Source organism: Bombus vosnesenskii, unplaced genomic scaffold, assembly GCF_011952255.1.
Source record: "Bombus vosnesenskii isolate JDL3184/JDL3185 unplaced genomic scaffold, Bvos_JDL3184-5_v1.1 scf7180000013314, whole genome shotgun sequence".
Lineage (NCBI taxonomy): Eukaryota > Metazoa > Arthropoda > Insecta > Hymenoptera > Apidae > Bombus > Bombus vosnesenskii.
In genome coordinates, this window is record NW_022882960.1 from 714,755 (window position 1) to 730,031 (window position 15,277).

Below are 15,277 nucleotides of genomic sequence, written 5' to 3' on the forward strand. Positions count from 1 at the left end.
GTTTCCTGTGGACGCCGCCAGGGCCAAATTAAATGCGATGCCCCCGATTGCCAATATTCGGAATGTGTATGCAACCGGCGCCGTTATTTGCAACGCCGAAGACAAAGTCCGGGAGTGGTTGTGACAGCAACCGGTCCGGATATAAATGCGACGTCATAATCATGCTCGAGTATCGCGCCAAACGCGTACCACCGCATTTCAAATACCGCGAGTCCCCTTTTTGCGACTTACGTAGAATTACACCGCCTTATTTAACTTCCATTAACATCGGGATAGTTTCGAGGACACAAAATATTCTTTTCTTTCTTCGTCGATGAAGTTTTGCAAATTGTACAAAGTTGCATCGTCATCCTTAACGAGACCTCTTTCACGGATATAAATATCCCAAAGAATTTTCTATATACTGTAGAACGAAGTCCCTAATCAGCATCGAAAGGAGCGTCACCGTACCCCCAAACGAACGAAAAAAAATATTTTCCATAGATTGTAAACTCCGTCGAAATTAGCAAGTCATCCTGAAGTTGGAGTCACCGTGACAACGTCGAAATCAACCTATCATTGGTATCCGTTCCAGCTCACTGTATATCGTCCGCGAGTCGATCCTATTCCCGGGCCAAATTCACGGGCCTGAGGCTCTCTGTTCGAGAGGTCGAGACTGAACCAGCGCTGTCAGACGATAATGAAGACGTTTCGACGAGACGAAACGTCGGTCGTGTATAGGTTTGGCCCTACAACCCTCGCGCCACTATCGCTCCCTATTCTTCGTAATCAGGTGTATGCATGTATGTATACCGTTATTACTCGTGGCAGCCAGCCACTGAAACGTTCAATTATCTACGCTGGCTGCGTCACGGCCCTTGGTCGGCTTATTCTGCCGTTGAAAAGAGGCTGCCTCGGAAGGTTAGCCTGAATGAACGTCAAACGTCGCTGCTCCGAGAAGATCAAGACCGAGAACGAGCACCGTCTCCTCCTACCTGTCCGCCTGCGAAAGCCTGCTCGCCCTGTCCCGTCCCTTTCCACCTTTCAGGAGCTTCAAAACGATCGAACGGCTTCGAAACGATCCACGCGTCGCTAATCAGATCCTTCAGAAGCCCTCTCCACTGTCCTTTTGTAAACTTTCTATCCCGACCCGAGTGTATTTTGACGCGATCGAAGAATGACGGACCAATTACGTGGCGCCGCGGTGCGCCGTGACCATGCCTGAGTGCGCGCATTCCTTTTACAATCATTATGCTCGCTTCGAAGAGAGAACGAGAAAGTCCTCGGTTAGATTCTGGACACTTAAACAGCTATAAATCGCAAGAACCGGAAGCTTCCTCGGCGTACAAGCTCGCCACGCGTGTCGTCCTTCCATCGTGTGCACGATGAAACGCGGTTACGTAGACCGGACGTGCCCGCGATCGAGATCTCGTCGATCGCGAATGCCATACACGCGCACTCGTTGCGGTAATGCGTCTTCGATGGACGTGAGATCGGTAATTGGCCGTAATTGAAGAAGGCCTGTCATCTGCCGACTCTATGCCGAGATTGAAAACGCCGCTTCCGGGTACTCGATACTCCTCTCACGAGTGAACAGACAGAATACACGAGCGAAATTGAAACTAACAGAGATTGGAATCTATACTCGAAAGACACGTAGGATATATAAAAAGGTATAGAATGGCAAGCTCTTTATAACTGCAGGCTACAACGAAGCTATTTATGAGAAACGTTATTTATCAATGACGTAATTGTACATATGGTAGATATACTATCCTCATTTCCGTGAATACGTTATGGATTCTCATATACAAAGTTTAATCAAATATCACGTACGATCCAGATCTTTTTCAACTGCGTACTTGTGACCCCGAACGACCACGCGAGCACCGTTTGACAAGGCAAAAGCGCAGCAAGTACGGTCGGCGGAAATATTGCGCAGTTCAAGGGCTAATATCTACTCGCACCGACGGCGAACACACTTTTAAGATGGCAATAAACGCAACATGCGCGTATAACCACGCCAGATTCTTCGTCTCCAGTGTTCCTAGCCGCGATATGCTCTCGCCAGAGTCCGCTCCTTCTCCTTTAGATAGACCGCGGACGCCCGGCAAAGTTACGTGAATGAAAAAAGTTGGTGGGAGCCCTCAAGGGAGCTCGCCGAGTAGTTAGCAGACTTCGGAATAATCTTCATTGAAAAAGTTTGTCTAAACCTTAGAACGTTCTGGCTTGTGTGCTTGGCCGGATATGAAGGGGCCAGGCAACCGAGGGGATCTTTCCGGTGGAACGCGACAACCTAACTTCCGAAACATCTCGACCACGAAACCGTTTACCTCGAAAAATTTCTATGAAATCGAAGGAAGAGCGAAAACGACCAGAGATTACCTACTCTCGATGGAATTTCATGATCAACACAGCTGCGCCATTTGCATTTCGCCTAATCTCTAAATCCATTGTATGAAACACAATCTTAGGGCATCGTTCCAGACTTAATATCCTGGCCAAGTTTGGAGAGGCTCGTTTTTCAAGGGGTGATTTTTCGGTTAAGTTCCTTCGTGTCGCTTTCCTTCAGGTAGAAAATACTCTTCGCTACGGAGAGCTTTCGTTCCCTTCGGCGAGAACAAAGAGAAATTCCGCTCCACTTACAGACACGTTTCACCAGTACCTTCGTAAACAAATACACGAGTGTCCGCTGAAAATCGTGCCGCGGAATACGGAGTTAGGGCATCTGGATTCTCTACCTTCGACTGCAGGTGCGAGAACATTCATCTCACAAAATAATATTGACAAAATCCATGTATTTTTCGCCAAGTGTACATTTTAAAATTCAAATTTCTAAACTAACCGTCGATATTGAAAATTTCAATAAAAATTTTGAAAGTTTAAAAGATTCAGTTTACTAATATCAGTTATTCGTATTAGTTTAGTTATTCGAATAGCTTTATTGCTCTAATAAAATGTTTATTTAATTGCCAATAATTGAATCGTTCGGTCGTTCCGAAATTTTTCAATCAACCAGGCAGCGATCTTCGCGTTGAATATTGAAAATCAGAATGACTGAATGATCGATGCCTTTAAAATCCGTGCATAATCGTTCACGGTTCTGTCTCGTTAGGACGGCGATTGTCTGAGACAAATAACTGCTGGGTGATTGACAGGCATTATATGAAATTTCGAGTGGCTGACTAATAGCTAAAACACGATATACGAGGCTACATGCGTCGTTGGCCGCGTGCATTCACATCTGCTTCTACATTAATGAGAGAGCGGTTAAGTGTTTGATCCGACCCCGTTAAAGTCAAGGTCGTAGAACGTAAGTACAAGCAACCACGTAGTCAAGAATAACGCCAAGGATGTATACATTTTCGCGTAACTGCTGCTTTTTTTCGACTACGCTACAAGAAATGGATGTTTATAATTGGCGCAAAGAAACTGACATTTAATTAAAATTAATCGTTAAAAACAAGCATCGTCGTTTTCCAAGATCGCAAAAGTAAAGGGGTTGCTGAAACTCGATAAGTTCGCCAAAGAAGCGGGAAGAATTTAACAACAATCCCTGCCTCGAAGTGGGGCGCGCAACTTACGACATTTAATAATTTGGTTGACGCCACGAACATCTGCCGCTCTCCCGACAACCCTTTGCGAGTCCCTGAACCTTCAACCATCGTCTCCCACACTTCACCACCACCCCCTCTCACGGTATTGTTTAATTAATCATGTTGTATTAATAAAAGCTCGCCTAATTGAATTCGCTGATTTCACACCGTTAATACGAGTTTCATTTAAATTGAATGAAGTATCGTTTCACCCCGCCCTGCGTCTCCTACTACCCCTATTTTGTCCACCCTTCCCCATCGCCACCCACCGACCCTGCCATCGTCGCCTTGAAACCGGAGCCACCCTCAAATCGTTCTTTTTCTCTCGCTGTTTTATTGATCTTCATTCCCTCCGGCTACAGTACTATAAAACGGTTTACTAAAAGGTAACCTATTTTTCATTAGAGCTACGACCGGCATACTGAACGTTCCCATCGTCCGAACGGTCGTTCACGATCTACGAAGCTGAATCTCAATTCCGGTCGGATATCGATACACCTTGTACTATACCGCTTCGTTTCACCGTGAGCCGAATTCTGTCTCCTTTTTTTTTTTTTTTTTTTTTACTATTTCTTTCCCATTATAGCTTCGAACAAATATAACCAACACAGCCGTATCTTTATAGAATAACGACGTGATAAAATTTCTAGATACTCTCCATTAAAAAAAGTATTTAATTACTTTTTTACTAAAGAAAAGAAAAATGTTATAACGGCTGCGTAATGGTCGAGTAACACATGTAAGTTGATTCAGTGGCGCTGAACGCAATCCACCGAGAATCAAGAGGGAGCGCTGGGTAAGATTAATAATAGGCTAAGATGGCGAAGTCCTTAATTAGCGTGATTAAGTTGCAGGTGGTAGTCGGCATCTATCATGGTCGAAGCGCCTAACTGTTTATAAGTGGAAAATGTAAGACATTGGGAACGGGTCTGGTTACCGGAACGGTAGAAAATCAATGCAAGCAATTGTACGTAATAAATGACCGGGACTATATATTATAATTCGCGTTGTATTCGTTACAAACCGAGTAATTACATTCTCATAAAAACGACGGTGATGTAAACAGGGTCGGGAAAAAAAGGCATACATGTACACATGAATCTCGTGTTTCACGGTACGATACGTGTATCAACAATGCGCAATTTCAAGCATATTAATTCGTTTAATTTGGAACAATGCTTTTTATCGTTTGTCACTGTCGTTTGCCAATTAAGCAACGTTTTTATATGGGACCCTTCGACGCGAAAAAATGTAATAAATAAAACATTGGAAAAAGATAAATACCAGCAATGGGACAGTTGGTACGATAGGAATTTGAGAATGTTGACGATACTTGCAATGTTTCTACATTTAAATGTGTATTTACATTTTTCGCACTGTCTATTGAGACATAATATTCATATGGAATATTTACGAAACTTGTAACACTTTGTAGTAACTTCCCAATAATTTATCTTTTCCAAAAAGCTACTTTTTCAATAGGAATTAAGAGCATATATTATATAGGCATATAAATATTTTCGCAGCTGCTTCGACAGCAGCGCCACCGAATCACTTACGTCATATTATTTTGCAACGTAAATAACATTATCGAATACTATACCTCCAGGCATAACCTCCGAAAACTGCTGGGACATCGTGAAGCATACCTCAAACATTCGATGGCAACAGCATCATGGAACCTCCAGCATCTTCCTAATAAAATCCTTAACGATGAATCAATAAGCGAAAACCGTGAACACTCCGTTCACTCATAGGTTAGCCGTGAAAAAAGAAATCGAGAACGAATCGGTACTGAACGACGACAGGTCCGCGGCTCTCGGCTCTTGCTAGTGGAATACTTGCCGGTTCGTTTGCAGAGCTCGTCGCCAGGGCGCGCTACGGTCTCCCGTCGTCGTCGTGCAAGCTTCTGAGATCCATAGGCACCGTTCGACTGTACCGTGGGTAGCTTTCGAGCTCATGGGAGGAGCATGCGAGGAGAAGCCGCACCTCGAACTCCGCCTCTATCGAATTTTCCTTGTGCTCCAGGCGGCGCTACGATCGCGACAACCGCCGATATCGCGTTCCACTCAACGCCGACCTTCCGCCACGGTGTCCTCTCGTACGAATCTTCTTACGATTGCCTTTTTACGACATCCGATTTGATTGACTCCTTCTTCGACTCGACTATGGGGACAAATTGTACGAGTGTGTAAATGAAAGAATCGACGGCGTTTCAATTTTATCGAATAACGAGTATGACGAAGGTAAGGTTAACTGAATTTTTACGCGCCTAAAAGAGAAGAAAATTATGATCGCGATAGACGTTACGTTAAAACACTGAAAACGATGAATATGTTGGACGTTTGAAAAGCTATTTCGTTTTGTTGCCGTTTGGGGTAGAAAGAGGTATAACATTGCGTTATTACGTCAAATCCAGTACGAATATCGTAGCTAGTATATCGTGTATCGACGGTTGTCGCTTCGCTAGTACTCCACGTAGTTACTCTTACAATCTATTCATAACGATATTTCCTGTCTACGGTCTGTGACAACGGTTTACTGTGCAATTTTTTACCCGTAATCCCGGCCTTCCGTATACGTACTCAGTTCGGTGAGTTTGGTTCTGATCTATCGGAATATGGCACGTCGCCTTCGAAAATACTTTTCTCCTATAACCTAAAAACTTCACGGATAATAGGTAGGGCAGGGGGGGAAGGGGGAGAGAAGGCTCTTAAAAAGTAGAGAAAACGGCGCAAGGCTTGCCTGTCTTGTAAAAAGCGGAAAGTATCGAACGTTAATACGAGATATCAAGAGAACTTTACTTTCGACCGTGGAACAAACAGCCTCGACTCTGGTTTTCATCGCGTCGAACGGACGTGGCCGCAACGGTGGGGTAATGTTAGCCGAGGTGGAGGAATGGTGGCGCAAAAGAGCTCATGAAGTATCAGACTGGCCGCGGCTCGTCTCTCCGTTCCCTTTCATTTCCGGGCCGACCGAGGCTTTTCACTCCGGCTTGTCCGGTTTTTCCAAGTTCTCGGAGGGTCGGCCGCCAAGTTTATTCAGTCCGCCAAACTTTGTAGTACAGCGTGTCGACCGCCAGAGGGCAGTACGCCGACGGACAAGAGGTGGGAACCGGAACTGAACGGCTGGCTCCGGACATAACCACCTCCACCAACCTTCTCCTTGCACACCGGCTTCTCCGCCGATGGTGAGCGCGCTCGCGCGCACACATACACGAGTCGCGCTTTGTCCGGTCTCTCGGACGCAATTAGGGTGGGTCTCGGCCTTCAACCCCCTTGGGGGTGTCCGTTCGCTAAGTAGAAAAGCGTGTATCCACCTCCGACCTCGAAAGGCGGTGGGGTTTGTGTCTGGCTGTAACGGACTGCGGACCACGACCGACCAAGCCAGAACAGACGGACGGATGGACTGGACTGACAGCAGCTGACTACCACCTCGACCAACCTACTATTCTCCCCACCCACCCTACCACCTACCACATCCGGTTTGCTCTCCTCTGTCGTCCAGTCCCACTTCCTGGACTTAGCCGCGTTCTCCTACATCGGTTCCAAGACAAACATCCTCCTAGAGAACTCTTTGAGTCTACCTTCTCTCTCTCTCCTCCTCTTTCTCTCTGGACGATTTACGTCGGTCTTTCTCGGGTCTTTCAGTATCGTTACATTCGACCGTTGTAACGTTTTCACGGTACGCTTGGGGAATGTGTACCGGTAGTTGGAGATGCTTGGTTGAGCTGAGAAGTTAAGTATGTTAATCGGTTGACCCGACCCTGTCCTCGTATTAGCGGCTCAGGGGTAATTGAAAAATTTCGATGGACAATTGAGAAATTTAATTTATTACAAAGACGTTTGCGACGTGGTATTTTTCAATGTACGTAGACCGAGAAAAGATTCTTGCGTTTTACGGAGCAATGATTATACGTAATGGCAGGAAAATATTCGAATATATAGGATGGTAGACTCGTTGAAGGGGGTCTTACCGCGCGCCGTTGCAGTCTCGTAGTCGAATTGAACGTGTAATGGAGGTAACTCTCGCTCGTCATTTCCTCCGCCGACCTAACGGCATAGAAACTGCAAGCGCTGCGTAATATTACGAAATACCTACATACCATTACACGTTCCGGGTTATATAAAGTGGCGAGCTCGAAGAACCAGAGGTGTTCCCTTCCCGTTCGCGGCCGTAACCCGTTTATAGCTACAAAAGAATGAAATTGTAGCGTAATGAATATATTGTATGATTTAACCTGATTATTTTTTATTTCAATTATTGATTAAAGAAACTAGTAACACGACTGAGGGAGAAAGAGAAAAACACATTACTTGGCCAGTTATATAAGAAACATTATCGACGAGACGTAACGAGTTACCGTATTATAAAATATTATATATAGTTGGACGAACGTACTTTATTCTATTCCTGTCATTTCTATCTCTGAATATTTCTTTTAATAACCGCGTAAACGAGACGTACGCGATTTTCAGCCCTTGTTCAACAACCGTGTTAGATCAACCCCAAAATTGAACGAATAATGGAAGTAACACTCGCTAATCATTCCCCCGCGCGAATAACCGGGCTGACAAACTGCGAGGGAGCTCTAATATTACGCGAGTACGTACATACTATTACACATCCTGCAGGCAATGGCCAGGCAGCGACGATACGCTCGGTTGGTAGGATATCCTTTGGAACACCCCGCAAGGGGCTCGTTTGTCTAACTAGACCCCCTCCCTGCTCTCGACTGCCAGCGTATCCACGAGCACGTGGTTATGCCCACTTCGTCATCGGCCACGGAAGGCACGAATGAAAGAGAAAGAGGGGTTGTAGTCCGTGCTACCAGGCCACAAGCCACCCCTACGAGTTACCACCACCGGGCGGCAACGCTATCTTCTCGGTGGCCCATTCCGTCCCTAAATTGTGAGTAATGCTGATTATGTAAAAAGACTTTACGAGACGTTATTACCGTCGTTGCGATTACGATGTTATACGAGCCGCAGAGCGCGCTTAGCCCCGTGGTGCTCGTAACTCCGCCACCCCCTAACGTTGGCTACCTTTGCGTTTACCTTTGCGCTTCGTGTCTCTTCTCTACGTGTGCGTTTCACCTTCGAGCCAGACTTCGCGAACGCGCTACCTTAGATTCGATCGAACATACTCGCGTTTCTCCGCCAATCGTTTGTTATCGAGCACCCGCTCGAAGTATTCACGCACAGAGGAATTTTGTTCCAAGGTTATTTAAACACGCGAGAATAAACGAGTGTGTTGATATTATGATTCGAGCATAATGGATATCGTATTCACTTTATCGAGGTATTAATTTTGATAAAAGAAAGGAATGGCTCGACGAGAGATCTAAAATTGAATTTACCGCCAAGTAACGTCACTAAAGTCCTCGAAGTGACGATAAGCTATCGATCGACGCAGCGGACAGTGGTCAATCTTGTCCGCACAAATATACATCGATGGTGAAAGCCAGTCTACTAGGATACCGTTCTACCGTCAATCCGGACTTCGGCCGACACAACGAGGACGACCACGACGACTCGTCGGCAATTACATTCTGCGCGCGATAGATAGAGGCCGAACGAAAATGTCCAATTACACGCAACCTTACCACCTACCGCGGCGATCGCCACCGGTGAAGTTTCGTTATCGATCCTGGGGCCCGACATAGTCGCGCGTTAATGAGGAAATCTGTGTGCGCGCGCGCTGAGATCGTGGGAGTAAAGCGTTGTTGACGGTTCGACGCGTTTCTACAGATGAAACAGAGAGAAAGGAGGGACAACGCGGAGGGCGGATTGGCCGAAAAGAGAAGGAACCTTCGAAACAGGAAGAAGAGAGGATCGAGGCGGTGGTCGAATCGTTCGGTCGGAGGGGAAGACTCGACCGGTACACACATACTCTCTCTCTCTCTCTTTCCCTCCCTTTCTCGCTCTCTCTTCTTCCTTCCCTCTCTCCCTCTCTCTCTTGCTCCTGGTACAGCACTGGCTGGAGTTGTGGACGATGATGCGCCAGCGAGATAGGGTAGATTGCAGGCCTGCCGCGCGTCCTGTTGGTATCCGTTGGTATCCATGCGCCTGGCCAGAGCTGATACGGTCAGCCCCAGGATAAAGTAGATATTAACACGAGATGATCCGTTAATGAAGCGTATGTTCTACGCCGCGCACACGCCTAGTTCTCTCTCTCCTCGTTCGCTCTTCCGTTCTCTTCTCGCGCTCTCTATTCCACGCCGCGAACCAACGATCCCTCTTTCCACCATGCACCTCGTTTTCCCGCCAAACCGTAGCGTCGATATACGCGTAACTCCCTCTCTTTCTGCCTCGCATCGCTAGTCGACTACCTACCACCTATTACCAACAGCCTTTCCTGTTATCTTATCAGAACACCGGCGACCCGGCCGCGAATTATTATTAACCCGCGGCCGCGTCACACGCCCTGTCTCTATCGCTGGTCTCGTCGACGCTTTCGTTCCCATGTACCTGCCTATTTCTCGGTCGTGTTCCCGCCACGAACGATCCAAGGTGAACCCTTGTCACGCGATCGTCGATACCGGACGAGCAACAGCCAGCATTTCTGTAAATTTTGGAAGAGCTTTTGGGAGATCGCTAAAGTTTCCATACGATCGTAAATTCTAATCGAGAAATATTGCTCGTTTATCATTATGATATTACCAGCCAGCTGTTCCCGGAAATTAGGATTGCACTGGCAAGACGAGCGTATCAACTCGTTCTACCGATACCCGGTAACCCTGTTACCTTAATAGACTATTAATACGAATCGTCGTTTACAGGCTTGACTGGTTTCAACACGATCTTGGATGCTGCTCAACCATCACCTGCCAACTATTTGAAAGGTAACAGTTCCCTCCGTCCTTACTTATATCATCGTACACCACCGTCCGACATCGTGACAACACTTATTCAACGAAATTGGGTCGAAACCGAGGCAAACACGATTGCAGCGAAATCTTACCTAATAACTGGAATTCGCGAGTAAGGGAATCGTTTGGAAAAATCAGCACCGGTATCCGGGTAGAGCTATTAATAATTGGATCGGTGAGAGTCACGTCGGTAACATCAAAACGAGCGTCTAACGAGCTGCTAGAGAAGCGAAACCTTTCGCGGCAAGAACATCGCGAGCTGATTAGACGAGAACTCACGAACAAGCGTATCTACACGACTCGAGGAACGTTAGTTGGATGATAAATCGGGACCGCCTTTTGCGAAACGTTTGGCTAAGTTCCTTAGCATGATTCAAGATTTGGCATCGAACCTCGCTATCCAATTTTATTTCGAATGGTAATTTGTTGGATCGCGATGTCGGGCAACGTGTACACGTAAAAAAAAGGGGAAAAAAAGGAAAAAGGTAAAAAGAGCGTGACGGGAAAAATATCAACGAGAGATTCGAAACGTTTTTGCGCCCGGTTTACACTGGTCAGTAGTGAGTAAACGTTTCGAACGACAACGCAGCCATTTGTGTAAAACTGTTTGCCGATGTTGAAATAATTTTTTAAGCGTGCCGGCAAACAGCGAATAAATTTGCATCGAACATGTTACGATATCGAACATGTTTTTTATCTGGCGTAATGATCGCGTGTTTGATGGCCGAACGGTGTATCGTGTCAGTGCAATCAAAACGATTGAAGAATCAATAATTTACCTTGGACGCGTAATTTTGTTAAATGACAGGTTTGCGTCGTAAATTCCTCCGCATGAGCCGAATTTCATCGATACGCGCGCACCTCCTCCCCCTTTCCCGCGTATATAGTTGATCGTCGATTTTTATCCGGTGCGGTAAAAATTGAAAACCGTTGTGTTCGACATTATCGATTGATTTTCCCTGTGTTTCGGTCGCTTTATGCCTCGATCTTACACGCGACCGTTTTATTTGCCCCTAATCGGTTTTCTTATCGGCGGCGTTTATCACTTGCCGCACGTTCTGCTCGAATTCATAAATGGCCGGAACAATAAATGGTTTTTGCCAGAGCATCGAAGCTCGGGTCATTCGGATATTCCCGTGTAAGCTGATAACGACCTACATAAACGAGTCATCGAACACTGGACTCATTCACACAACTGTCCTCCGCTGTTGACCACCCACGACATCGATCATTCAACCGTTCTCGAACTAGCCGCGGCTGAACAGACTGAATGGAGATTTCGAAACTCATTGAACAAATATAGAACAAATAGGTGCCGTGTACAGTCCATCGATTTAGCTTCGATACAGTCGGATACGCTGCCAACGATACAAATATCCGACTGATTCGTTCACTACGCGTCAAATGTAAAACCATCCCTTTTTCGAGTTACTGTTTGACATGCTTAGCTTCGTTATCTTTCAACTCTTCTGGATACAAGTACTTTTTTCCTTCGTTATCGTTCTTATACTCGATTAGGCAGAAGATCGGTGGACGAGAAGATGCTCGAGTCGATCGATCGAACGTAAAACTCGATTTCTCTCGGAGTAAAAAGTCAGTAAGAGCAGAAGGAGAGGAAAAAAGGAGAAGGACGAAGGTGAGAGAGCGGCCACGGGCCGACTGGAACTTTTCAGACGCGATATCAAAGCGGACATCTCGAACGGCGCCAAGGCCATAGTTAACGAGGTCCTCGTCTGGCCATTCAGCAGCAGGGTTCCCTTGTCGTCGTTGTCGTCGTCGTCGTCGTTGTCGATTCGGTACGTACCTGTACGGTTACCTGGGGCCCGTTCATTGCATCCTGGCCTGGCCAAAAACGACATACGGTGTAAATCGGCGGGTCTCGTCGGAACAAAACCGCCCACTCGACGACCACCGTGCTACGCTTTCTCGTTCTTTCTCGTTCGACCACGCTCCAGACGTGTAACACGCCCGAGGGAAAAAACGAACAGGCTACGCGTCGTGTCGCGTCAATGTTCTCTGCCGTTCGAGCACCTCGACGACTTTGAACCGGCCGTTCATTCTTTCTTCGATGACCATTCGAATAATCTCCAAGATCGCGTAATACAACAGAATTTATCGAAAAAAAAGATCCAACTTTCGATGTGTTCGGAGGAACGCAACGTATGAGAAAGAAAGAACAAAGTTCTCACTGAGTATACAAAAACCAAGTAGAACCGGAGGAAGACGGTCTCGAGGGAACTCGAAAAGAACGAAGGTAGCAAGGAGACAACGATCACAGCGAAGAAATCGGAGAGCGTGAGGAAGAAGGAGAGAGAAAAGAGGCAGAAAGAGAGTCACTAAACCTACCATTCACACGAGGCCGCAGGCCCTCGGAGTACCTGGAAACGGTGCTAATGATATGCCCGGGCCCAGCCTGGTGAATGGAACCTTTCGGGAATTCTTGGACGGTTTCGTAGAATTAGGAATTCCGAGGTCGGGTCCTCGCCGCGCGGCGTTTTCTCCCTCGATCCTCTCGGCTCGCCCTTTCTTTCTGATTCCCGCGTCTCGCGGATCAGAGCTGACTCCATAAAGAGATGGTTTGCAACGGCGAAGAGGCGGGTGGAGCGCTTTGTGGGAATCGCTTCTCCCTTTCCTCTCACGCGCGTCTTCTTTCTCACCTACCCCGTTCTCCCTCTGTGTCACCTCTCTTTCTCTCTCTCCTCTCTTTCTCTCTCTCTCTCTCTCTCTTCCGTACGTACGTCTCTTCTTCCTCCACGACGTCACCGCTCCGGGCTGAGATTTATAAGCGCGAACGAGCCTTTCAGGGACGAACCACCGGCTCATCCTCGAATGGGAACAATTTAGAGAATAAGGACGCGCCAGCGCGGAAGCCACGAGGGAAGCGAAAAGAGGAGCCGTCAAACCGTCGCAAAAATTGCTCGACGCGATTGTGTTTGCCCCCGGCCGACTGAATCACCGGAGAAATCGCAACGAGCTGGCTGAGTTTATGAGATCCGACTCCTCCGAGAGACGACTCCTTTGTAACGACACGTATCTCCCGGCTGCCATTGCGGTTACCTTTATCCCCCTTATTTCGCCCAATAAGCATCGTATTTTCCATTCCCCGTGATCCACCACCGAGTCCCTTTGGATGGATTTATTTTATTAATTTCCACGGAGAACATAGAGTTCCTCGGTGTCTTTGTACAGAAAGCATTGAGATCGGAAACGAAGTTTCGTGAAGGAGGTCCTTTCATTCAGTTCTTGGAGTAGCTTGGTAGAAGAAGGATTTCGATGGTGGCTGGCGGAGTAGAAAACAGGTTTATCGAGTAACTCCTTGATTCCCCGCGCGCGTCAATTGTTTTATAGGATGTTCCCTCTTTCCACATCCCTCTTCGGATCGTGTCTCCTTGCCAGGCCCACCGACACTCTCGATTTCGTCGCTTTTTACACGGTTGTTCGCTGCTACCGCCGCCAAGGTGGCGCCACGCTGTACCATCGCCTCAACCAACAACAACCAAAAGAAAACTTTCCCCTGCCGGTTGATCATTTTACGTACCACTGTTGGACCGCTTTTGCGGCGGCGGCGGTCCAATCAAAACCGAAGAAAGAACCTTGCTGCTTCGTTCCCATTCCTGCGAGATTTAAGAGTTCCGATCTTGATTTGTACTCGAATCGAATCTGGAGCTAGAGGAACTTGGGTGCTCTTGGTCTAAAGAAACTGTGCTTCTGGCTATATCCAGATTTCATTAGCTGCGCAGTCGGCAGGGTATCTAAAATCGTTAGCGTTCACGGCATTTTCATCTAATGAGAGTAATCGCTATCAAAATGTCGGCCCAAAATAAAACCACGAACAACTTCTCGATACTATGGCGATTACCTGCGATAGTTGCCGAAAGCTATCTGTCACGCATAGCACGTGCTCAGAATACAACGTTGGTCTGGCTTCCTCGAACGGAAGTGGCCGGTAAACGTGCGGTTTCGTTTGATCGGCGACATTCTGCAAGGGAATCAGAGACGCGGTTCACGGAAAGGGAAAAAGAGCAGCGTCGGTTCTAGGAGATCTCGCAGCTTTTCGCTGGTTCTTTCATTTCCTTTCCTCCGACTAACGAACCTATAAATATACATCGCTTTGAAGCGGCGTGTGACTGGCGCGCACGCGATTAAATAACCGGAAAGGCCTTGCGAACCGGTCCGCTTCTGTACTCTGAGCGATGTACCGATAATTATAGAGGTGCGGAGGGCCGGTAATGAGCACGCTTGTTCCATGGACATTAATTGAATGGGCCACGCCTCACAAAAGTAAAGTCTTAACACGAACCTTTTTATTGTACGCTCTTAACGAGATCGAAATGAAGACACTTTCTCGTGAACTTTTTATATCCAACCATTTCGTATCCTGGCTTTCTTTATAATTTTTATATGAAGCGGTTTAAACGCGCAATATGCGCTTTGGAAGATATTCATCTAGAACTTGAGCGAACCGGGAACGATGTTAACGAAACGTCAGTTTCATTTTCAGTTTAATGATATACCCGCGAGTATTCCGAGTTACTTCATACATGACGTTTACATGGATTACACTTGACAGTGAACAACAGCAATTGCAATTGGAAGATAGCGGCCTCGTTAGCAAGCCCATTCTCCCGGAAAGTAGCGGTCCCTATTCTTTGTACAACCTTTTTCGCCTATCTATCGGTTGAATCAAATTAGTCTTTCCTGTTATACAAGGGAACGTCTTCAAGCCAGCATGGAATTAAATCTAGCATTTCATAAATTTCACTTATATATTGTATATTTCTATTTCAACAAACTTCTACCTGTTCCACTACGCCATGACTTCGTCAAAAGC

The 15,277-nt window shown here is 46.7% G+C and overlaps 1 protein-coding gene across 1 annotated transcript in view; it reads left to right on the forward strand.

Annotated features, from left to right (window-relative positions):
* Positions 1 to 15,277, forward strand: part of LOC117235042 — a 145,285-nt gene that overhangs the window by 89,615 nt on the left and 40,393 nt on the right. The window contains exon 3 of the mRNA XM_033496706.1: positions 10,357 to 10,419. Within this exon, the coding sequence (XP_033352597.1) occupies positions 10,357 to 10,419 (63 nt within the window). The remainder of the gene's footprint in view (positions 1 to 10,356; positions 10,420 to 15,277) is intronic.